The 23,704-nt window shown below is 47.5% G+C and overlaps 1 protein-coding gene across 1 annotated transcript in view; it reads left to right on the plus strand.

Annotated features, from left to right (window-relative positions):
• The window catches only part of LOC144480138 (pyroglutamylated RF-amide peptide receptor-like), a 42,715-nt gene extending 19,296 nt beyond the window's left edge, over positions 1–23,419 (plus strand). Inside the window, exons 2-6 of the mRNA XM_078199283.1 lie at positions 5,059–5,211; positions 8,511–8,572; positions 14,626–14,861; positions 19,259–19,356; positions 23,019–23,419. Of these exons, the coding sequence (XP_078055409.1) occupies positions 5,059–5,211; positions 8,511–8,572; positions 14,626–14,861; positions 19,259–19,356; positions 23,019–23,419 (950 nt within the window). The remainder of the gene's footprint in view (positions 1–5,058; positions 5,212–8,510; positions 8,573–14,625; positions 14,862–19,258; positions 19,357–23,018) is intronic.
• The last annotated feature ends 285 nt before the right edge of the window (positions 23,420–23,704 follow it).

The raw sequence follows: 23,704 nt of genomic DNA on the forward strand, positions 1-23,704 counted from the left end.
GCCATCTGCACAGTGGGGCTTGGAAAGAGCATAGAATAACGGATTACTCTCATTGGCTGCATAGACCCAGCAGCCAGTCCCTCACTTGGGCCAGAACCCCTACTTGTGGGAGCTGGCAACACCACACAATCCATGGTGCCGTGCGTGGCCCGATCAGGGTTGTGTGAGATTCCCATCATGACAAATGCTGGCACAGGTTATGCAGGTCGGTGGGCAGCCGTGGGCACTGCGCAGCCTTGAGCCATTGCTATGTGTGCAACTGCAGCATCCGTTACAGGCATGTGTTGCTGGTCTGTGTCACAGGACAGGGACAGTCTGCAAAGCAGCACCAGATGTGTGCCCAGTGGCAGCAGATTCCATGCAGCCCATGTCTGAACCTCTGCACTGGTCCATGGGCCAACACCTGAAGACAGCAGGAGGAAGGCCACCAGGCATCTCCAGGGGGGTCCTGAAACATCCCCCGTGCTCCGCTAGCAGCATTTACCTCCTCACGCCAGCTCAAGGCTGCCACGCCAGGTTGAGACTTTTAAATACCTACTCTGATTCACGTCAAAGTTACGTCACTCCAAAGAGGTGGGAGAAGCAGATGTGAGATTGCGGTGTGGATTCCGATAATGGCGTGTAAAGGTATGTAAACTCACGCTAATCAGTGGCCCGCTGGTTTTGTGCGGGTTCCCGGCGGGGAGATGCGCGCGGGTCATAAAAGCTGGCGGGGAACCCACAAAATGGCCGACACGCGCATCTTCCAGCCTGACCCATCAGAAAAGTCGTGGGTCGCAGTGGGAGAATCGCGGCCCATATCTCTGGAGCATTAGCCTGGACCTCTGGATTACTAACCCAGTGACAATGTCACTATGCTAAATTTCCCTGATCGAGCAGCAGGGAGAAAATAACTATGGTGTAGCTGGGTGCTTAAGAAAACCTAGGGGTCAAATTTCCTATTGGGGTGGAATTCCAAATGTTGGGCGGGATTTTCCGGTTGCGCTCGCCTGAAAAGCAGGGATTCCCACTCGACTTCAATGGACGCTTACATGGGCCACTTCCCCCCCACCCCCCTGCCCAGTGGCAGGTGGGATGGGAGAATTCCAGCCTTTGCGTCTGAAATTGCTACCATTCATGCACTTATTTTGCAAACATCTGCTTATGCCCAATTTTCCAGCCAATCTCATTGGCAGTTGTTGGGACTTAAACAATTAAAGTACGAAAGTGGAAGGTTCAGGTCATAGAAACATAGAAAATAGGAGCAGGAGGAGGCCATTCGGCCCTTCGAGCCTGCTCCACCATTCATCACCATCACGGCTGATCATCCAACTCAATAGCCTAATCCTGCTTTTTCCCCATAACCTTTGATCCCATTTGCCCCAAGTGCTATATCCAGCCGCCTCTTGAATACATTCAATGTTTTGGCATCAACTACTTCCTGTGGTAATGAATTCCACAGGCTCACCACTCTTTGGGTGAAGAAATGTCTCCTCATCTCTGTCCTAAATGGCCTACCCCGAATCCTCAGACTGTGACCCCTGGTTCTAGACTCCCCCACCATCGGGAACATCCTCTTTGCTTCTACTCTGTCTAGTCCTGTTGTACTTTATAAGTCTCTACGAGTTCCCCCTCATTCGTCTGAACTCCAGCGAAAACAATCCTAAACTAGTCAATCTCTCCTCATACATCAGTCCCGCCATCCCTGGAATCAGCCTGGTAAACCTTCGCTGCGCTCCCTCGAGAGCAAGAACATCCTTCTTCAGAAAAGGAGACCAAAACTGCACACAATACTCTAGGTGTGGCCTGACCAAGGCCCTGTATAATTGTAACAATGATGTGGAGATGCCGGCGTTGGACTGGGGTAAACACAGTAAGAAGTCTCACAACGCCAGGTTAAAGCCCAACATGTTTATTTGGTAGCACAAGCCACTAGCTTTCGGAACAGTCTGTCACTGTCACTGGGTCATGGATTGGCCATGCTAAATTGGCCCTTAATGTCAGGGGGACTAGCAAGGGTAAATGCATGGGGTTATGGGGATAGGGCCTGGGTGGGATTGTGGTCAGTGCAGACTCGATGGGCCGAATGGCTTCCTTCTGCAGTGTAGGGATTCTATGATTCCAAAAGATACAGACAGAGTTTTTCCAACATGTCCAATCTCTAAGTTTGTTTATTAGTGTCACAAGTAGGCTTACATTAACACTGCAATGAAGTTACTGTGAAAATCCCCGAGTCGCCAGACTCCGGTGCCTGTTCGGGTACACTGAGGGAGAATTTAGCATGGCCAATGCACCCTAACCAGCACGTCTTTTGGACTATGGGAGGAAACCGGAGCATCCAGAGGAAATCCATGCAGACACGGGGAGAACGTGCAGACTCTGCACAGACAGGTTTACCTATAACCCTAGAGGGTTATAGGTAAGCCTAGTAATCGCTAAGGTAGGGACATGTTCGGCACAACTTTGTGGGCTGAAGGGCCTGTATTGTGCTGTAGCTTTTCTATGACAGTAACCCAGGGTCGGGAATCGAACCCAGGTCCCTGGCGCTGTGAGGCAGCAGTGCTAACCACTGCGTCACCGTGCCTCCCCCCCTCTACAAAGTGATTGCTTGTAAGGCACATGTGAAGTTGTACGGGGGGGGGGGGGAACATAAAGAGCCCCTGGAAAGCAAGAAGGCTGTTTTGGGATTGGGCTCAATTAGCTGGGACAGTAACCCAGGGCCGGGAATCGAACCCGGATCTGTGAGGCAGCAGTGCTAACCACTGTGCCATTCTGCCGCCTCCGTGTGGACAGAGCCCTGACTTCCTTGTGGTTGCCTCCTCCCACTGCCTCTGGGGAGCGTGCCTCCTGTCCCCTCCTGTGGAACCATCTTCTCCCTCTGCTCCTCTCGACCTTCCAGCAGGGCAGCTGAGAGACTGGGAGCCCTCTTCCTCCGCACTGCAGCTCCACTTTTTCCTTCCATCGAAGATTCTCCTGAGGTGCTGTAACCCGAGTCCGCGGCCCCTTGAAGAGGGGTGGTGAGGCTGACTTTAAGAAATGCAGGCACACTGTGGACTGTGCGAGCCTCCTGTAGCACGTTTAACCACGTGTGAGCACACAGTGGGAAATTGGCCACATGTTTCTTGAGCCCAGGCGCCTGTAATTATGGAAACTTCCTAATTTTTATAATGACAGGTCCAGACGCCATTCAAACTTACTGAAAGAAATGGCACAGACTTAGCATTTCACAAGTGTTGTCCACTAAAGAAAACTGGATTGACACTTTGCAATAAATCAAAGGAAATTATTTTGTTTCCTGCTGATTTTAAAATTCTGGGCTCAATTTTCTATTCACTCTGAATCAGTTAATTGCAGGAAATTCACTTGTAAAGCGTGGGGGCGGAGTCCACATAATGAGTTGAGATGACTGATCTGTATAACAGCATAATTACTTGCGTAACACACTCTGGTTTCCTTCCATCTCTTAATCAAGGTATTTGTTTAAAAGCACAATTTTAAGCGTCTCCGAGGGTAAACTGTCAGGAAGTCGGAATGAAAAGTGAAGGATAGGACAAATAAAAAAGGAACAGATAGATGTTCAACCGCGCTGAAGGCTTGAGAGAAGAAAGTTTATTCCAGTAACAGGGTGACACAGTCCAATGGGTTTAATCAGGCAATTGAGGCGGGCCAGTTAGAATATGGACTCCCTGATTAAGGGCCCAATTGATGGGCCAATCAGGGAGCCTCTTGCTTTGTATTTAACCAGGCGTGTCAGTTCCTCTGGCACTCCGAGTGTAGGCTGCTAACTGAAAGCGCTCTGTGTGCTGTTGTCAGACTTGTAAATAAAGGGATTTTGGTGACTTCTGCCTTATTACACACAGATACTTTATTACGCAAAGTGGAGACTATCAGTCTAGGGCAACGGTCCCCAAAACGTGTGCTGTGACACGCTATGGTTCTATGGTTCGATTCCCGGCTTGGGTCACTGTCTGTGCCAAGTCTGCATGTTCACCCCGTGTCTGCGTGGGTTTCCCCCGCTTTCCTCACACAGTCTGAAAGATGTGCTGGTTAGTCGGACTGGCTGTGCTAAATTGCCCCTGATTGTCCAAAGATGTGTTGGTTAAGTGGATTGGCCATACTAAATTGCCCCTGAGTGTCCAAAGATGTGTTGGTTAAGTGGATTGGCCATGCTAAATGGTCCCTTAGTGTCCAAAGATGCCCAGATTAAGTGGATTTGCCATGCTAAATTACCCCCGAGTGTCCAAAGATATGTTGGTTAAGTGGATTGGCCATGCTAAATTGTTACTTAGTGTCCAAAGATGCCCAGGTTAAGTGGATTGGCCATGCTAAATTGCCCCTTAGTGTCCAAATATGGACAACATTGGGGGTTAGCCATGGAAAATGCGTGCGTTGTGGGGATAGAGCAGGAGTGCATGTTAGGCTTGGGTAAAGATGGTCTTTCAGAAAGATGGTGCAGACTCGATGGGCTGAACGGTCTCCTTCTGCACTGTAGGGATTCTATGGTTCTAAGTGCATACATATTGATGTTTAGAATAGCTCTAAAAATCAAAATATTTTGTACATGAGAATGGAGGCAAGTCTTTACCACCCAGGGTAATGGGTAAACGAGTCTAGGTGCCAATCAGGGTAGGGGCTGCAGGGTTTTAGATGAGTTTAATCTTAAAGAGGGTGCAACATCAAGGAGCAATTGACTGAATCTGGTTGACACGTTGCAGCAATGGGTATGTGAAGAGTTACTATTGGATGGTGGAAAGCAAAGAAAAATAACTCCACGCACATCTGCTAATTGATTTGCCAATGTTTCAGATTTATTTATTGACTACACCACTTGGCACTTCAAGGCAATTATTGCAATGTCATTAAAAACCAGAACCTTTTTTTAATGGTAGGGTGTATTATTCAGGTATGGAATGTCGGCCGAAAAATCCGGCGGCCATTTTGCTGCACAATTTTCTTTCCCAGTCTCTTATTGAATGGAGCAGCCATTCCATTAAACCTTGCAATGCCAAGTGGCTTTGCGTTGTCAGAGAAACTTCCAGCGGATCGTTTTCAATCTTTTGTCTGAAATTTCATTTGCAGGGGTTTTTGTCTGCAAGATGGTTCCTTTTGTTCAGACTACAGCTGTTGTGAGCTGCATCCTAACAATGATGTGCATAGCTGTGGAGAGATATGAAGGCATAGTACACCCACTCAAGAGACATGACCTGAACACAAGGGTGTACACAATGCTCGGTAGGTTTTCAATGGAACAATTACTTTTTTGTTCCAGAGCTCACATTCCACCAAACCTTCACCCCTTGAGAGGCCATGCGATGAGCTACTGGTAAATGAATGTTGTTGCACTTGTCGGTTTTAGGGAGGAATGTTGACAAAGTAAATCTCGTTCCTCTCCTTTCAGTGGCACACGTGATCACAGCACACGTTACAACACGGAACGGGGTCAAATTGGCCCGTCATGTCTGCCCTGGCTCTTCAAATGAGCAACTCTCTAAGTGCTGTTTACTAGTCCTCTCCTCCTGACGGTAGCACAGTGGGTTAGCACTGCTGCCTCAGAGCGCCAGGGATCCGGGTTCAATTCCGGCCTTGGGTGACTGTGTGGTGTTTGCACATTCTCCCCGTGTCTGCGTGGGTTTCCTCCGGGTGCTCCAGTTTCCTCCCACAGTCCAAAAATGTTCAGGTTAGGTGGATTGGCCATATTAAATTGCCCCTTAGTGTCCAAAGATTTGTGGGTTAGGTGGATTGGCCATGCTAAATTGCCCCTTAGTGTCCAAAGATTTGTGGGTTAGGTGGATTGGCCATGCTAAATTGCCCCTTAGTGTCCAAAGATTTGTGGGTTAGGTGGATTGGCCATGCTAAATTGCTCCTTAGTGTCCAAAGATTTGTGGGTTAGGTGGATTGGCCATGCTAAATTGCCCCTTAGTGTCCAAAGATTTGTGGGTTAGGTGGATTGGCCATGCTAAATTGCCCCTTAGTGTCCAAAGATTTGTGGGTTAGGTGGATTGGCCATGCTAAATTGCCCCTTAGTGTCCAAAGATTTGTGGGTTAGGTGGATTGGCCATGCTAAATTGCCCCTTAGTGTCCAAAGATTTGTGGGTTAGGTGGATTGGCCATGCTAAATTGCCCCTTAGTGTCCAAAGATGTGTGGGTTAGGTGGATTGGCCATGCTAAATTGCCCCTTAGTGTCCAAAGATGTGTGGGTTAGGTGGATTGGCCATGCTAAATTGCCCCTTAGTGTCCAAAGATTTGTGGGTTAGGTGGATTGGCCATGCTAAATTGCCCCTTAGTGTCCAAAGATTTGTGGGTTAGGTGGATTGGCCATGCTAAATTGCTCCTTAGTGTCCAAAGATTTGTGGGTTAGGTGGATTGGCCATGCTAAATTGCCCCTTAGTGTCCAAAGATTTGTGGGTTAGGTGGATTGGCCATGCTAAATTGCCCCTTAGTGTCCAAAGATTTGTGGGTTAGGTGGATTGGCCATGCTAAATTGCCCCTTAGTGTCCAAAGATTTGTGGGTTAGGTGGATTGGCCATGCTAAATTGCCCCTTAGTGTCCAAAGATGTGTGGGCTAGGTGGATTGGCCATGCTAAATTGCTGCTTAGTGTCCAAAGATTTGTGGGTTAGGTGGATTGGCCATGCTAAATTGCCCCTTAGTGTCCAAAGATTTGTGGGTTAGGTGGATTGGCCATGCTAAATTGCCCCTTAGTGTCCAAAGATTTGTGGGTTAGGTGGATTGGCCATGCTAAATTGCTCCTTAGTGTCCAAAGATTTGTGGGTTAGGTGGATTGGCCATGCTAAATTGCCCCTTAGTGTCCAAAGATTTGTGGGTTAGGTGGATTGGCCATGCTAAATTGCCCCTTAGTGTCCAAAGATTTGTGGGTTAGGTGGATTGGCCATGCTAAATTGCCCCTTAGTGTCCAAAGATTTGTGGGTTAGGTGGATTGGCCATGCTAAATTGCCCCTTAGTGTCCAAAGATGTGTGGGTTAGGTGGATTGGCCATGCTAAATTGCCCCTTACTGTCCAAAGATTTGTGGGTTAGGTGGATTGGCCATGCTAAATTGCCCCTTAGTGTCCAAAGATTTGTGGGTTAGGTGGATTGGCCATGCTAAATTGCCCCTTAGTGTCCAAAGTTGTGCAGGTTAGGTGGATTGGCCGTGCTAAATTGCCCCTTAGTGTTTAAAGATGTGCAGGTTGGGGGATTAGCCGTGCTAAATTGCCCCTTAGTGTTTAAAGATGTGCAGGTTGGGGGATTAGCGGGGTAAATGTGTGCGGTTATGGGGTTGGTTTGGGCCTAGGTAAAATGCTCTGTTAGAAAGTCGATACAGACTCGATGCGCCTGATGGCTTCCTTCTGTACTGTAGGGATTCTATGAAAAGAAGATGCTAGAAAATCTCAGCAGGTTGGTCCACATCTGTGGAGAGAGAAACAGAATAATGTTTAGAGTACTATTGGCAAATCGGATCATAATGTTAACTTACTTCCTCTCACCGGACCTGCTGAGTTTTTCCAGCACTTCCTGGTTTTATTTCAGGCTTCCAGTAGTTTTATGCCTTTACAACTTGAAGAAATTTCCTGAGTCAGTGTAATGGACAGGCGTCGACCTGGGGTGGGGCCTGATTCGGACAAATTGAATCTTGATCAATGTAAAAGATCATGGAAAGGCCAGAAGTAAGAGGCTTTGGGCTTGATCTATGGCAGAGCAGGCTCGAGGGGCCAGCACGGCCAATCCACCTAAGCCGCACGTCTTTGGACACTAAGAGGCAATTTAGCATGGCCAATCCAGCTAACCCGCACATCTGGGTGGCACGGTGGCACAATGGTTAGCACTGCTGCCTCACAGCGCCAGGGACTTGGGTTCAATTCTGGCCTCAGGTCACTGTCTGTGTGGAGTTCGCACTTTCTCCCTGTGTCTGCGTGGGTTTCCTCCCAGAGTCTAAAGATGCATGGGTTAGGTTGATTGGCCATACTAAATTGACCCTAGTGTCAGGGGGATAAGCAGGATAAATGTGTGGGGTTACAGGAATAGGTTTGGGTGGTATTGTGGTCAACATAGACTCGATGGGCCAAATGGCCTCCTTCTGGACTGTGGAGATTCTGTGACTCTATGATCTTTGGACACTAAGGGGCGATTCAGCATGGCCAATCCGCCGAACCTACACATCTTTGGAGTGTGGGAAGAAACTGGAGCACCCGGAGGAAACCCACGCAGACACAGGCAGAAAGTGCCAACTCCACACAGACAGTGACCCGAGGCCGGAATTGAATCCGGATACCTGGCGCTGTGAGGCAGCAGTGCTAACCACTGTGCCACCGTACTGCGCTGATTCTCAAACTGCTGCTAACTCTGAGCATGGCTCCATGTTAGGATCTTGGAAGCAGCTTGAGGTACCGCTTGAATCTATGCACCAGAGTAACTACCGCGTAGTCCATCTCTCCATCTGTGGCATCCTCCTGTGCTGTAAGGTCTGTTGTCCTCATAAGTTGACTGGAAATCTTTCTAGTGTGAGCCATTTTAATATGTATTATTCATTGCCAGGGTTTGCATGGGTCGTGGCTATCATCGTTGGAGCTCCTATGTTGTATGTCCAACAGCTTGAGGCAAGTTCTACCATTTACTCTACATTATTCAAAATGAAAATGTTCTTGAATTATTGATTCAAGTTACTGTATGTGGTATGATTCTCATTGAGACCAATAACTTAAAAACAAGGATGGAAAGCCCAGAAGGACAAGGTTTCATGTTGTAAGACTTTTACTGAAAAAAAAACCCCAAAATCAATAGAGGTCAAACAGGCAACTAATACATGAAACTAAAGAAAATATAGTTCTGCATGAATTAACTAATGCGACCTTTCAACTCCTTTCACTGTATGCTGCACTTCACTGGGAGATATATAACATTATTGGAACAGTTCCAAAGTAACTGCCAGCTCGCATGCCAGATCACACGGGGAGAATGTGCAAACTCCACACAGACAGTGACCCGAGGCCAGGAATCGAACCGGGGTCTCTGACACTGTGAGACAGTATTGCTAACCACTGTTCTACCGTGCCGAACCTTAAGTTAAAGGGGACATTTTAAACAGAACTATCTCAAACGGTCAGCTGTCAGAGGCTTTTTGAGATAATGGCCCAGATTTTACCTTTATATAGCAAAAACATCCCTCAGTGCCTCAGATGAGCAGAGTCAAACATCGCCCAGTTCCACTCCATCTCAGTTCCTCTGCTGTGGAAACCACCTCCATGCCATTGCTACCTTTAGACTTGAATATTTCCATGTTCTCCTGGCTGCCCCCCCCCCCCCCCCTCCCCCCCCCACCTCTGTCCTCTGTAAACCTGAGCTCAACAAAATACTTCTACCCGTGGCCCAACTCACTGCAATACCTGAATCTGGTGAACTGATGCAACGACAATAATCTCTCCCTCAAAGTCAGCAAAACGAAGGAGATTGTCATCGTCTTCAGGAAGCATAATGGAGGACAGACCCCTGTCTGCATCACCACAGTGGTTAGTTAGCACTGCTGCCTCACAACGCCATGGACCCGGGTTCAATTCCTGGCTTGGGTCACTGTCTGTGCAGAGTTTTCCCCGTGTCTGCGTGGGTTTCCTCCGGGCGCTCCGGATTCCTCCCACAGTGCGAAAGATGTACTGGTTAGATGCATTGGCCATGGTAAATTCTCCCTCAGTGTGCCTGAACAGGCACCAGAGTGTGGCGACTGGGGGACTTTCACAGTAACTTTATCGCAGTGTGAATGTAAGCCTACTTGTGACACTAGTAAATAAATTTAAACAAATGAATAAACAAATTGGGACGAAGTAGAAATGGTCGAGAGCTTCAAGTTTTTAGGTGTCCAGACCACCAACAACCTGTCCTGATCCCTCCACACTGACAACATAGTGAAGAAAGCCCACCAATGCCCCTACTTTCTTGGGAGGCTAAGGAAATTTGGCATGTCCACTACGACACTCACCAACCTTCACAGATGCACTCTTTCTGGTTGTATCACAGCTTGGTATGGCTCCTGCTCTGCCCAAGACCGCAAGAAACTACAAAGGGTCGTGAATGTAGCCCAATCCATCACACAAACCAGCCCCCCCATCCATTGACCCTATCTACACTTCCCGCTGCCTCGGAAAAGCAGCCAGCATAATTAAGGACCCCACGCACCCCGGACATTCTCTCTTCCACCTTCTTCCGTCGGGAAAAAGATACAAAAGTCTGAGGTCACGTACCAACCGACTCAAGAACGGCTTCTTCCCTGCTGCCGTCAGACTTTTGAATGGACCTGCCTCGTATTCAGTTGATCTTTCTCTACACCCTAACTACACTACACTCTCTCCTTCTCTATGAATGGTATGCTTTGTCTGCATAGCGTACAAGAAACAATACTTTTCACTGTATACTGATACATGTGACAATAATAAATCAAATCAAATCAAATCAAAACCCATTCACCCATTTGTTCCTGCATTCGCTGACCAATATTTGGCAGTATTTTAAATTCTCATCCTCATTTTCAAATCCCTCCATGGATTTGCCGCTGCTTAATTCACCATCTCCCCCACCCTACATCGCTGTAATTAATGAATTCTCGCCTTAGTCGCAGTGGTCATTTCCAGTGGCCATTTTCCAGTGGCCATTTCTTTAGTTGCCAAGACCCTGAAGTCAGGTATTTCCTCCCTATACCTCTTCGCCTCTCTCACTTTCCTCTTTTAAGGTGCTCTTAAACCTCTAACCTCTGGAAGGACAAGGCAGTGAACACCACCATCTGTAGGTTTCCCTCCAAGTCACTCATCATCTTGGCTTGGAGATATATCGCCGTCCCTTCACTGTAGCCGGATCAAATTCCTGGAGTTCCCAGTCTAACAGCACTCTGCCCCCATCTAGACCAGCTGAACTTGAACATTCCCACGTTCTCCTGGCTGGCCTGTTCCTGAGGAAGGATGTGCTGACCTTGGGGAGGGTCCAGAGAAGGTTCACGTGAATGATCCCGGGAATGAAAGGCTTGACGTATGAGGAGTGTCTGAGGACACCGGGTCTTTATTCGATGGTTTTTAGAAGGATGAGGGGGGGATCTCATTGAAACTTACAGAATGCTGAAAGGCCTGGATAGAGTGGATGTGGGGAAGATGTTTCCATTAGTGGGAGAGACTGGGATCCGAGGGCACAGCCTCAGAGTAAAGGGGCGATCCTTTAGAACCGAAATGAGGAGGAATCTCTTCAGCCAGAGGGTGATGAATCTATGGAATTCACACGGTGGCACAGAGGTTAGCACTGCTGCGTCACAGCACCAGGAACTGGGTTCAATTCCAGCGTCAGGTCACTGTCTGTGTGGAGTTTGCACATTCTTCCCATGTCTGCATGGGTTTTCTCTGGATGCTTTGGTTTCCTCCCACACTCCATAGATGTGCCGGTTAGATGGATTGGCCATGTTAAATTGCCCCTTATTGTTGGGGGATTAGCGGGGTAAATATGTGGGGTTACAGAGATAGGGCCTGGGTGGGATTGTTGTCAGTGCAGACTCAATGGGCTGAATGGCCTCCTTCTGCACTGTAGGGATTCTATGATTCTGTGGTTCTATGAGAAGGCTTTGGAGGCCAGGTCATTGAGTGTATTTAAGGCAGAGATAGATAGATTCTTGATTGGTAAGGGGATCAAAGGTTATGGGAAAAGGTGGGAGAATGGGATTAAGAAACATACCAGCCATGATTGAATGGCGGAGCAGACTCGATGGGCCGAATGGCCTAATTCTGCTCCTATTTCTTATGGTCTTTTGGAACTGTAGCTGTGTGCGAAGGCGGCCCAGCACCCACCCTTGTTAAGGGCATTTCGGAATGGGTAACCCAGGCTGTGATGTGCACAATCCAAGACTGAATATATATTTTAAAAAACTTCTTTGATTGAGCTTTTGGTCACCTGATTTTTTATTGTCTTCGGTGACTTGGTGCTCCCTCTCTCCCCCCCTCCTCCCCACCCCCCCCCCCCCCCCCCAGCGGTAACCACTGGCAACAAGAACGGAGAATTTGGCGCCCAGCCAAATCTCTATTCACGGCAGCGGGACTGGAGAATCCCAACCGCGGGCGAGGTCGCAGATTTCCGTCCGGTGTCAAATTTTCACAAGATCATAGAATCCCTACAGTGCAGAAGGAGCTGTTCAGCCCATTGAACCAGCACTGACACCAATCCCACCCAGGCCCTGAGACTAAGGGGCAATTTAGCATGGCCAATCAACCTAACTTGCAAATCTTTGGAAATGTTATCGTAGCTTGAGACATGTTAATGATATTGAGGGTGTTATTTAAATGCTATTGTATTCCTTGTAGATTTGAAATGGGTGGCACGGTGGCATTGTGGTTAGTACTGCTGCCTCACAGCACCAGGGACCCGGGTTCAATTCCTGGTTGGGGTCACTATCTGTCCAGAGTCTGATTTTGATTTATTATTGTCACATGTATTAACATACAGTGAAAAGTATTGTTTCTTGCACGCTATACAGACAAAGCATACCGTTCATAGAGAAGGAAAGGAGAGAGTGGAGAATGTAGTGTTACAGTCATAGCTAGGGTATAAGGAAAGATCAACTTAATGCAAGGTAGGTCCATTCAAAAGTCTGACAGCAGCAGGGAAGAAGCTGTTCTTGAGTCGGTTGGTACGTGATCTCAGACTTTTGTATCTTTTTCCCGACGGAAGAAGGTGGAAGAGAGAATGTCCGGGGTGCGTGGGGTCCTTGAATATGTTGGCTGTTTTGCCGAGGCAGCGGCAAGTGTAGACAGAGCCAATGGATGGGAGGCTGGTTTGCGTGATGGATTGAGTTACGTTCACGACCTTTTGTAGTTTCTTGCGGTGTTGGGCAGAGCAGTGAGTCTCACGTCAGCGGTAGAGAAACTATTGGAGAAACTTCTGAAGGACAGAATCTATCTCTACTTGGAGAGGTAAGACTTGATCAGGGATAGTCAACATGGCTATAGTCAGCTATACCAAGCTGTGATACAACCTGCACGTTCTCCCCATGTCTGTGTGGGTTTCCTCCGGGTGCTCCGGTTTTCTCCCACAGTCTGAAAGACGTGCTGGTCAGGTGCATTGACCGTGCTAAATTCTCCCTCGGTGTACCCGAACAGACGCCGGAGTGTGGCGACTGGGGGATTTTCACAGTAACTTCATTGCAGTGTTAATGTAAGCCTACTTGTGACACTGGTAAATAAACTTAAAAGACATCGCAATACCGAGAGCCAGGGTGCATAGGGGTAGTCAGTGTACCTGAGTTGCCTGGTATGGAGGGCATTAGCTGTGAGGAGAGATTGGAGAAACTTGGTTTGTTCTCACTGGAACGATGGAGGTTGAGGGGGCGACCTGATAGAAGTCTACAAGATTATGAAGGGCATGGACGTACAGGGTAAGTGGTAGGACTCTGAAGAGTGCAGTTGAACAGAGGGATCTGGGAATACAGGTACAGAATTCCCTAAAAGTGACGTCACAGGTGGATAGGGTCGTAAAGAGTGCCTTTGGTACATTGGCCTTTATAAATCGGAGTATCGAGTATAAAAGTTGGAGTGTTATGGTAAGGTTATATAAGGCATTGGTGAGGCCGAATTTGGAGTATTGTGTACAGTTTTGGTCACCTAGTTACAGGAAGGATGTAAATAAGGTTGAAAGAGTGCAGAGAAGGTTCACAAGGATGTTGCCAGGACTTGAGAAGCTGAGTTACAGAGAGAGATTGAATAGGTTGGGACTTTATTCCCTGGAGCGTAGAAGATTGAGGGGAGATTTGATAGAGGTGTATAAGATTTTGATCGGTATAGATAGAGTGAATGCAAGCAGGCTTTTTCCGCTGAGGCTAGGGGAGAAAAGAACCAGAGGGCATGGGTTAAGGGTGAAAGGAGAAAAGTTTAAAGGGAATATTAGGGGGGGCTTCTTCACGCAGAGAGTGGTGGGAGTGTGGAATGAGCTGCCGGATAAAGTGGTAAATGCGGGGTCACTTTTAACATTTAAGAAAAACTTGGACGGGTTCATGGATGAGAGAGGTGTGGAGGGATATGGTCCAAGTGCAGGTCAGTGGGACTCGGCAAAAAATGGTTCGGCACAGACAAGAAGGGCCAAAAGGCCTGTTTCTGAGCTGTAATTTTCTATGGTTCTATGGTTCTATGGATAGAGTGGATAGTCAGAAGCTTTTTCCCAGGGTGGAAGAGTCAATTACTAGGAGTCATAGGTTTAAGGTGCGAGGGGCAAGGTTTAAAGGAGATGTACGAGGCAAGTGTTTTACACAGAGGGTGGTGGGTGCCCAGAACTCACTGCCGGGGGAGGTAGTGGATATGATAGTGACATTTAAGGGGCGTCTGGACAAATACATGAATGGGATGGGAATGGAGGGATACCGTCCCTGGAAGGGTAGGGGGTTTTGGTTCAGTTGGGCAGCATGGTCGGTGCAGGCTTGGAGGGCCGAAGGGCCTGTTCCTGTGCTGTAATTGTCTTTGTTCTTTGTTCTAGTTGGTGTGAGATTGGCTTGGGAACTGGTCAAATTCATCATCTGGTAAATTTGGGCCAAAGTAAAATTAATTGTCCGCATTTAATTGGCGTAAATGATTGGCTCATTTTTGGTGAGTCAAGCAGTAGAAATCCAACAATAAGCTACAGGTGGTGATTTGCTCCACAGGTGAAGTACGATTTTCTCTATGACCGCCATTACGTTTCCTGCCTCGAACGTTGGGACTCGCCATCGCTCCGCAGAGTCTACGCCACGTTCATCTTGGTGGCTCTCTTCCTGCTGCCCCTCACGGTAATGCTGCTGCTTTGCACCAGAATCGTTTTTGAGCTGTGGGTTAAGAAACGTGTTGGGGATAACTCCTTCTTAAACACCCTGAACAAGAGGGAAATGTCCAAGATTACAAGGTGAGCATTTTTAACCCAAATATCATGGAGGGGAGGGGTGGAATTTTCCCACCTCCATCGCGGTGGGGGCAAGGGAGGGGGGGGGCAGAAAATGCGGCCAGCCTTGAAAAACCTCATTGACCTTGTCGGGACTGGAAGATCCTATCGGCGCCCCCCCATCTCCACTCACATTGTCTGTACCTTTAAAACTTAATTACCTGTAAAGACTCGCATTCCAACCATTATCTTGTCAATTGAGTTTGTGTCTATATATGCCCTGTTTGTGAACACAACTCCCACTCACCTGAAGAAGAGCGACTTTCCGAAAGCTTGTGCTACCAAATAAACCTGTTGGACTTTAACCTGGTGTTGTGAGACTTCTTACTGTGTTTACCCTAGTCCAATGCCGGCATCCCCACACCATGACCTCCCCCATGTCCAGAGAGTAATTAAAAATATGGGTCAGAGACATTACAATCTCCTCTCTTGCTTCCCACAGCAGCCTAGGACACAATTCATCCAGACCTGGAGATTTGTCCCTTTTTAAAGCTGCCAACACCTCCAATACCTTGTTCTTCCCTCTGGCAATTTGCTCAAGAACCTCGCAACCTCTCTCCCCAATGACTATACCTTCATCCTCATGAAGATGGATGTGAAGTATTCGTTCAACACTCTACCAATTGTCCTCTGGCTCCACCCACAGATTGCCCACTTGGACCCTAATGGGCCCTACTCTTTCCCTGGTTATCCTTTTCCCATTGATGTACTTATATGGGCAGCACGGTAGCACAGTGGTTAGCACTGCTGCTTCACAGCGCCAGGGGCCCAGGTTTGATTCCCGGCTTGGGTCACTGTCTGTGTGGAGTTTGCACGTTCTCCCCGTGTCTGCGTGGGTTTCCTCCGGGCTCTCCAGTTTCCTCCCACGTTCTGAAAGACGTGCTGGTTAGGGGCATTAACACAAACAGGCGCTGGAGTGTGGTGACTAGAGTCATAGAGTCATAGAGGTTTACAGCATGGAAACAGGCCCTTCGGCCCAACTTGTCCATGCTGCCCTTTTTTTAAAACCCCGAAGCTAATCCCAATTGCCCACATTTGGCCCATATCCCTCTGTACCCATCTTACCCATGTAACTGTCTAAATGCTTTTTATAAGACAAAATTGTACCTGCCTCTACTACTACCTCTGGCAGTTTGTTCCAGACACTCACCACTCTCTGTGTGAAAAAATTGCCCCTCTGGACATTTTTGTATCTCTCCCCTTTCACCTTAAACCTATGTCTTCTAGTTTTAGACTCCCCTACCTTTGGGAAAAGATATTGACTATCTAGCTGATCTGTGCCCCTCATTATTTTATAGACCTCTATAAGATCACCCCACAGCCTTCTACGCTCCAGAGAAAAAAGTCCCAGTCTATCCAACCTCTCCTTATAACTCAAACCATCAAGTCCCAGTAGCATCCTGGTAAATCTTTTCTGCACTCTTTCTAATTTAATATTCTTTCTATAATAGGGTGACCAGAAGTGTACACAGTATTCCAAGTGTGGCCTTACCAATGTATTGTACAACTTCAACAAGACGTCCCAACTCCTGTATTCAATGTTCTGACTAATGAAACCAAGCATGCTGAATGCCTTCTTCACCACTCTGTCCACCTGTGACTCCACTTTCAAGGAGCTATGAACCTGTACTCCTAGATCTCTTTGTTCTGTAACTCTCCCCAACACCCTACCATTAACTGAGTAAGTCCTGCCCTGGTTCAATCTACCAAAATGCATCACTTCGCATTTGTCTAAATTAAACTCCATCTGCCATTTGTCAGCCCACTGGCCCAATTGATCAAGATCCCGTTGCAATTGGAGATAACTTTCTTCACTGTCCACTATGCCACCAATCTTGGTGTCATCTGCAAACTTACTAACCATGCCTCCTAATTCTCATCCAAATCATCAATATAAATGACAAATAACAGTGGATTCAGCACTGGTTCCTGAGGCACACCGCTGGTCACGGGCCTCCAGTTTGAAAAACAACCGTCTACAATCGCCCTTTGGCTTCTGTCAAGAAGCCAATTTTGTATCCATTTAGATACCTCGCCCTGGATCCCGTGAGATTTAACCTTATGCAACAACCTATCATGCGGTACCTTGTCAAAGGCCTTGCTAAAGTCCATGTAGACAACATCAACTGCACTGCCCTCATCTACCTTCTTGGTTACCCCTTTAAAAAACTCAATCAGATTTGTGAGACATGATTTTCCACTCACAAAGCCATGCTGACTGTCCCTAATCAGTCCTTGCATCTCTAAATGCCTTGAGATCCTGTCTCTCAAAATACCTTCCAACAAATTACCCACCACAGATGTGAGGGCACAGATGTGAGGCTCACCGGCCTGTAGCTCCCATGCTTTTTCCTGCAGCCCTTTTTAAACAAAGGCACAACATTTGCCACCCTCCAATCTTCAGGCACCTTACTAAGGGAATTTCACAGTAACTTCATTGCAGTGTTATTGTAAACCTTTCTTGTGACCAATAAATAAACTTTCTTGATAGAATATCTTGGGATTTCCCATACTTTTACCAGCCAGAGCTTTCTCATACCCCGTCTTAACTTTCCTAATTGCTTTATTAACTCCACCCTACATTTCCTGTACTTTACGAATGCCTCAGCTGATTTGCTCCCCTTGCTAAAAGTCTCCCTTTTCCTTCTCACTGTACCCTGAGTATCTCTGGTCATCCATGGTTCTCTGGGCTTGTTGCTCCTTCCTGTCACCTGAGAGGGAACATGTTGAGTGTGTGTCATCCCCATTTCTTTATTGAATGTCCCCTACTGCTCTTCTGTAGCTTTCCCCACAAGCAGCTGTTTCCATACCCCATGTTTGAGTGTATCCTGAGTGCTAACATTGAATGGCGTTCTATTTCCACGCATTTAAGAGGAGGAAAACTCAACCGAACATAGGAATTAGCATCAGGAGGAGGCCACTCAGCCCCTCGAGCCTGCTCCACCATTCAACAAGATCATGGATGATCTGATTGAAACCTCAACCCCATATTCCTGCGGAGCCCGATAACATTTCACCACCTTGTTAATCTAACTCTCCCTTAAAGATATTCAAAGATTCTGCTTCCACTGCCGTTTGACATAGATATAGAATCCCTACAGTGCAGAAGGAGGCCATTTGGTCCATCGAGTCTGCACCGACCACAATCCCACCCAGGCCCTATCTCCATACATTTACCCTAGCTAGTCTCCCTGACACTAAGGGGCAATTTAGCATGGCCAATCCACCTAACCCGCACTAGGGCGGCACGGTAGCACAGTGGTTAGCACTGCTGCTTCACAGCTCCAGGGTCCCGGGTTCGATTCCCGGCTCGGGTCACTGTCTGTGTGGAGTTTGCACATTCTCCTCGTGTCTGCGTGGGTTTCCTCTGGGTGCTCCGGTTTCCTCCCACAGTCCAAAGATGTGCGGGTTAGGTTGATTGGCCAGGTTAAAAAAAAATTGTCCCTTAGAGTCCTGGGATGCGTAGGTTAGAGGGATTAGCGGGTAAAATGTGTGGGGGAACACAATACGGCGTGCGAGGCTCGTGAATCCGGCCCTTAGTTTTAGACGGTGACCCCCATGTTCTTTGAAGCTTCTCTAGCATTAAATAGATCATTTACTGGGGGCAGCACGGTGGCACAGTGGTTAGCACTGCTGCCTTACAATGCCAGGGACCCGGGTTCAATTCCCGGTTTGGGTCACTGTCTGTGTGGACCTTGCACGTTCTCCCTGTGTTTGCATGGGTCTCCTCCGGGTGCTCCGGTTTCCTCCCAAACTCCAAAGATGTGCGGATTAGGTGGATTGGCCATGCTAAATTGCCCCTTAGTGTTCAAAGTTGTGCATGTTAGGTGGATTGGCTATTCTAAATTGCCCCTTAGTGTCCAAAGATGTGTAGGTTAGGTGGGTTGGCCATGCTAAATTGCTCCTTAGTGTCTAAAAGTGTGCAGGTTAGGTGGATTGGCCATGGTAAATTGCCCATTAGTGTCCAAAGGTGTGTGGGTTAGGGCGATTAACAGGGTAAATATGTGGGAATAGGGCCTGGATAGGATGCTCTGTAGTTGGTGCAGACTCGATGGGCCGAATTCTGCACTGTCGGGGTTCCATGATATCGCAATGCATTTGCATGTTGGTGCTCTTTGATTATTATTGGTGGAATTTTACAGCGCCGTCGCAGCAGGGGGCAGGGCCTGAGGCGGAAAACACGGCGAACCATCCAAAAGCCCATCGGCTTTGATGGTGGGACTGGAAAATCTGGCCAGGTGGAAGGGCTGGAGATTTCCGCAGGTAGTGTATGTAAAATATGTAAGGCAGAAGATGTGAAATGTGCATCTGTTGAATACACTTTCTCATCAAGGACTGACACTGATTGATGTCGCTTCCAGTAAGAAGAAGCGGGCTGTTGTTATCATGATAACTATCGTCGCACTCTTCACCATATGTTGGGCCCCGTTCCATGTGGTGCACATGCTGTTTGAGTTCAGTAAGTAAACTCCTTCTTCTTTTATTAACCCTCTTTAATTCGTTCAACTCTCAACAACAGCAACAACTGCCATTGATGCAACACCTTTAGTGCAGTGCCCAGGAAGGGCCCAGGTCATTTCGCAGAGGTCTCACCCAGTAAAGTTAGACAGCGAACCACAGGAGGAGATATTGCGATGGGTGATCAAAATCTCACTGGACACTTGGACAGGTTGTGAGTTATTTGGTCTCATTTGGGGTGGTGTTGGGAACTAAATAACATTTGAGAAGTATCTGGATGAGCACTTAAATTGTCAAGACATGGAATCATTGAATCCCTACAGTACAGAAGGAGGCCATTCAGCCCATCGAGTTTGCTCTCTGAAAGAGCATCTTACCCAGACTTGATCTTCTTAACCCCACATATTTACCCTGCTAATCCCTCTAACCTACACATCTTGGGACATTAAGGGGTAATTTAGCACGGCTAATCCACCTAAGCTGCACATCTTTGGACATTAAGGGGCAATTTAGCACGGCCAATCCACCTAAGCTGCACATCCTTGGACACTAAGGGGCAATTTAGCATGGCCGATCCACCTTACCTACAGATCCTGGGACACTAAAGGGCAATTTAGCATGGCCAATCCACCTAACCTGCACATCTTTGCTAGGCCATTTCAGTGGGTGGTTAAGAGTCAACCACATTGCTGTGGGTATGAAGTCACATGTAGGCCAGACCAGGTAAGAACAGCAGATTTCCTTCCCTCAAGGACACTAGTGAATCGGATGGGTTTTTACGACAATGGTTTCATGGTCACATTTAGACTTTTAACTCATGATTTTTATTGAATTCAAATTTTGCCACCTGCTTCGAACCCGGGTCTCTCGAGCATTACCCCTGGGTCTCTGGGTTACTAGTTCAGTGACATATTGGGGCTCTTACTGGGGCTACTCTGCATCCATCACCAGTGTTGGAGTGAAAAAGATATTTAGGCACAGCGTTCATGAGTGATGGATCCTTTATTGCCTTCTTATCGATAAGGAGAGGAGAACTGGAGAATTCCTAAGGCTTCTTCAGTCTGCCCTGCTCAATTGTGTGCAGTCAGCCTTTTTTATAGGGCATTTCTTACAACTTCTAGTAAAGATAATTGTTTCCAGTCACACACACCAGTAAATTATTTACATATGATACAAAGAGGTAGCCCAAGGCAATAGCTGTTTAATCGCGTCCCATCAGTAATGTTTATTGTGGTAGACGGATGGAATGTCCATTCAGACAATGGTTACTTAATCATGTCTTTTATCACAGTTTTGATGATGTTGGCAAGGACATTCAGCTGTGTACTGTTGATAGATAGAGTGAAGTATCCCCTTTGTCTGCGCTGACTATTTCATGTATGTGCAGAAACAGTGAGGGTGCTGCTAATTTTCCTGGCTCCCTGGTCGGCCCCCTGTTGACCTCAGTTCTCCTCTCCCACACCAGCACCCATCAAGGGTCTAAAGTTTTACAAGTTTTTAATTTATTTATTAGTATCACAAGTAAGCTTACATGAACACTGCAATGAAGTTACTGTGAAAATCCTCGCGTTGCCACACTCTGGCGCCTGTTCGGGTACACCGAGGGAGAATTTAGCATGGCCAATGCACCCTAACCAGCACGTCTTTCGGACTGCACCTTGAAGGAAGGGTGTTTGAAAAATGTGTGGGGCTGTTTTGGGCCTACCCCCTTCGGGAGACTGGGAGTAGGGCAGCAATTATAGGTGGCTGTGGGGTTGGGGGGAGTGAAGTCGAGCTGGGCGAATGCGCATCAGTTACAGGTTTGAGCTCCCAGTATTTACCCCTCTCCCATCGCAAAGTTGTAGAGGAAACTCTGGCCTAATTTTTCCCAATCCTTCAGGTGCTGCCTTTTGATTTCCCAGAAGAGAAAATGGGCAAATGACCCAGAGATATTCTGCTGGCTGGCTGGCTGTTACCCCAAAACTGATCAGCACCTGAAACACTTCAAATCAAAAGGAAATGATTGAAGCCCAGGTTGGAGACAAGTGAAGTCCCAGTGAAGGAAAAGGCGGGGGGATGGGGTGGGTGGGGGGGGAATGTTGAGTGAGGAAAGAAAATTAGACCAGAGGTATACTGGTATGTGTACAGAGTCCCATCGCACCATGAGTTCCATCACACCAACTTTTCCTTAGTATATTCTTACTTATGAAATAAGGTGCGTGGTGGAAGGTTGTGAAGGTAGGATTGATCTTGGGAAAAGGAATAGAGTTTTTCCTGTTCCTTTCCTTTTTTCACGGAGTACAGAATGTGAGTCTTTTTTTAATTAATTCGTGGGACATGGGCGTCGCTGGCTGGGCCAGCGTTTATTGCCCATCCCTAGTTGCCCGACAGCAATTGAGAGTCAACCACATTGCTGTGGCTCTGGAGTCACATGTAGGCCAGACCAGGTAAGGATGGTAGATTTCCTTCCCTAAATGACAGCAGTGAACCAGATGGGTTTTTCCACCAATCGACAATGGTTTCATGGTCATCAGCAGATTCTTAATTCCAGATATTTTTTATTGAATTAAAATTCCACCATCTGCCGTGGCGGGATTTGAACCCGGGTCCCCAGAACATTAGCTGAGTTTCTGGATTAATAGTCCAGCGATAACACCACTAGGCCATTACCTTTCCTGAAGCAACATTTATTGACCATCTCCAGTTGGATGGCAAGGGCAGCATGGTGGCACAGTGGTTAGCACTACTGCCTCACAGTGCCAAGGACCCGGGTTTGATTCCCGGTTTGTGTGGAGTCTGCATGTTCTCCCCATGTCTGCATGGGTTTCCTCCGGGTGCTCCAGTTTCTTCCCACAGGCTGAAAGACGTGCTTATAAAGTGTATTGGCCGTGCTAAATTCTCCCTCAGTGTACCGAAACTGGCGCCGGAGTGTGGCGACTAGGGGATTCTCACAGTAACTTCATTGCAGTGTTAATGTAAGCCTACTTGTAACACTAATAAGTAAATGAAAATAATAGTTCTGGCTCCCCCCCAACCCCCCATGGGAACATTCCATCACGTGGGCTGCAGCGATTCAAGAAAGCAGCTCATAAAATCCCTACAGTGCAGAAGGAGGCCATTTGGCCTATCAAGTCTGCACCGACTGCAATCCCCCCCAGACCCTATTCCCGTAACCCCTCATATTCACCCTGTTAATCCCCCTGATTCTAGGGTCAATTTAGCATGGCCAATCCACCTAACCTGAACATCTTTGTACTGTGGAAGGAAACCGGAGCCCCCGGAGGAAACCCACGCAGACACGGGAGAATGTGCAAACTCCACACAGACAGTGACCCGAGGCCGGAATTGAACCCGGATCCCTCGTGCTGTGAGGCGGCAGTGCTGACCACTGTGCCACCGTGCCACCCAAACAGGTGACTAGGGGATTTTCACAGTGACTTCATTGCAGTGTTAATGTAAGCCTACTTGTGACACTAATAAATGAACTTAAACTTGCCTTGAGAACATGGTGACCTATCACTGCCTTGAGCTACTGAGGCATTATGACTGGACTCCATTTTGTTGCTTACAACTGGTTATCTTGCTGATTATCTGGTAACTGGTTATCTAATACCTCAGGGCTGGAGCCACGTTCCGCTCCATTGCCTCCATTTCCTTAACGTTGACGGAATTCTGTTTCCGCAGACGAACTGGAGGAGGAATACGATGATGTCACCATCAACATGATCATCGCCGTCGTGCAAGCGATTGGATTCTTCAACTCCTTCAACAATCCCGTCATCTACACCTTCCTGAATGAAACCTTCAAGAACGATTGCTTCTCTTTCCTGTCCTGCTGCGCTCACCGGCCGCGTCGGAACGTCGCGGTTCGCGCGCAGAAGCCCAACGTGTCCGTGAGGCAGGTGGCCTGGGCAGGAGAACTCCATCCCAAACACCAAGTCAAGTCCAAGAGAAATGACCAGATTGAACACGTGGAGTTGAACTGGTGTGTGACTTACAAACGGGCGATTAGCGAGCCTGGACACTTAGAATTCCTTCCTTGCCACTCTCGCCAGGAGATACCATCTACGTCAGGCCACGGTTGAATGTTTTTCCTTTCTGTTGTGTCTGGTGTTGATATACATTTACCAATGATGTTTGTGTAGCTACCATTGTCTAAGGTCATTTAGTTGAGTAAAACTGGGTGCCTGGAACATATTTTAATCAGATTGTTTCAAAAATACAATGGGATCCAGTTCAACTGAAAGAAGGATTTACATTTAACCAGTCTCTTTCATAGCCCAAAGCATTTTACAGCCAATTAAATGCATAAGACCGTGAGATATAGGAGCAGAATTAAGCCATTCGGCCCATCGAGTCCGCTCCGCTGT

Source organism: Mustelus asterias, chromosome 28 (assembly GCF_964213995.1).
Source record: "Mustelus asterias chromosome 28, sMusAst1.hap1.1, whole genome shotgun sequence".
Classification (NCBI taxonomy): domain Eukaryota; kingdom Metazoa; phylum Chordata; class Chondrichthyes; order Carcharhiniformes; family Triakidae; genus Mustelus; species Mustelus asterias.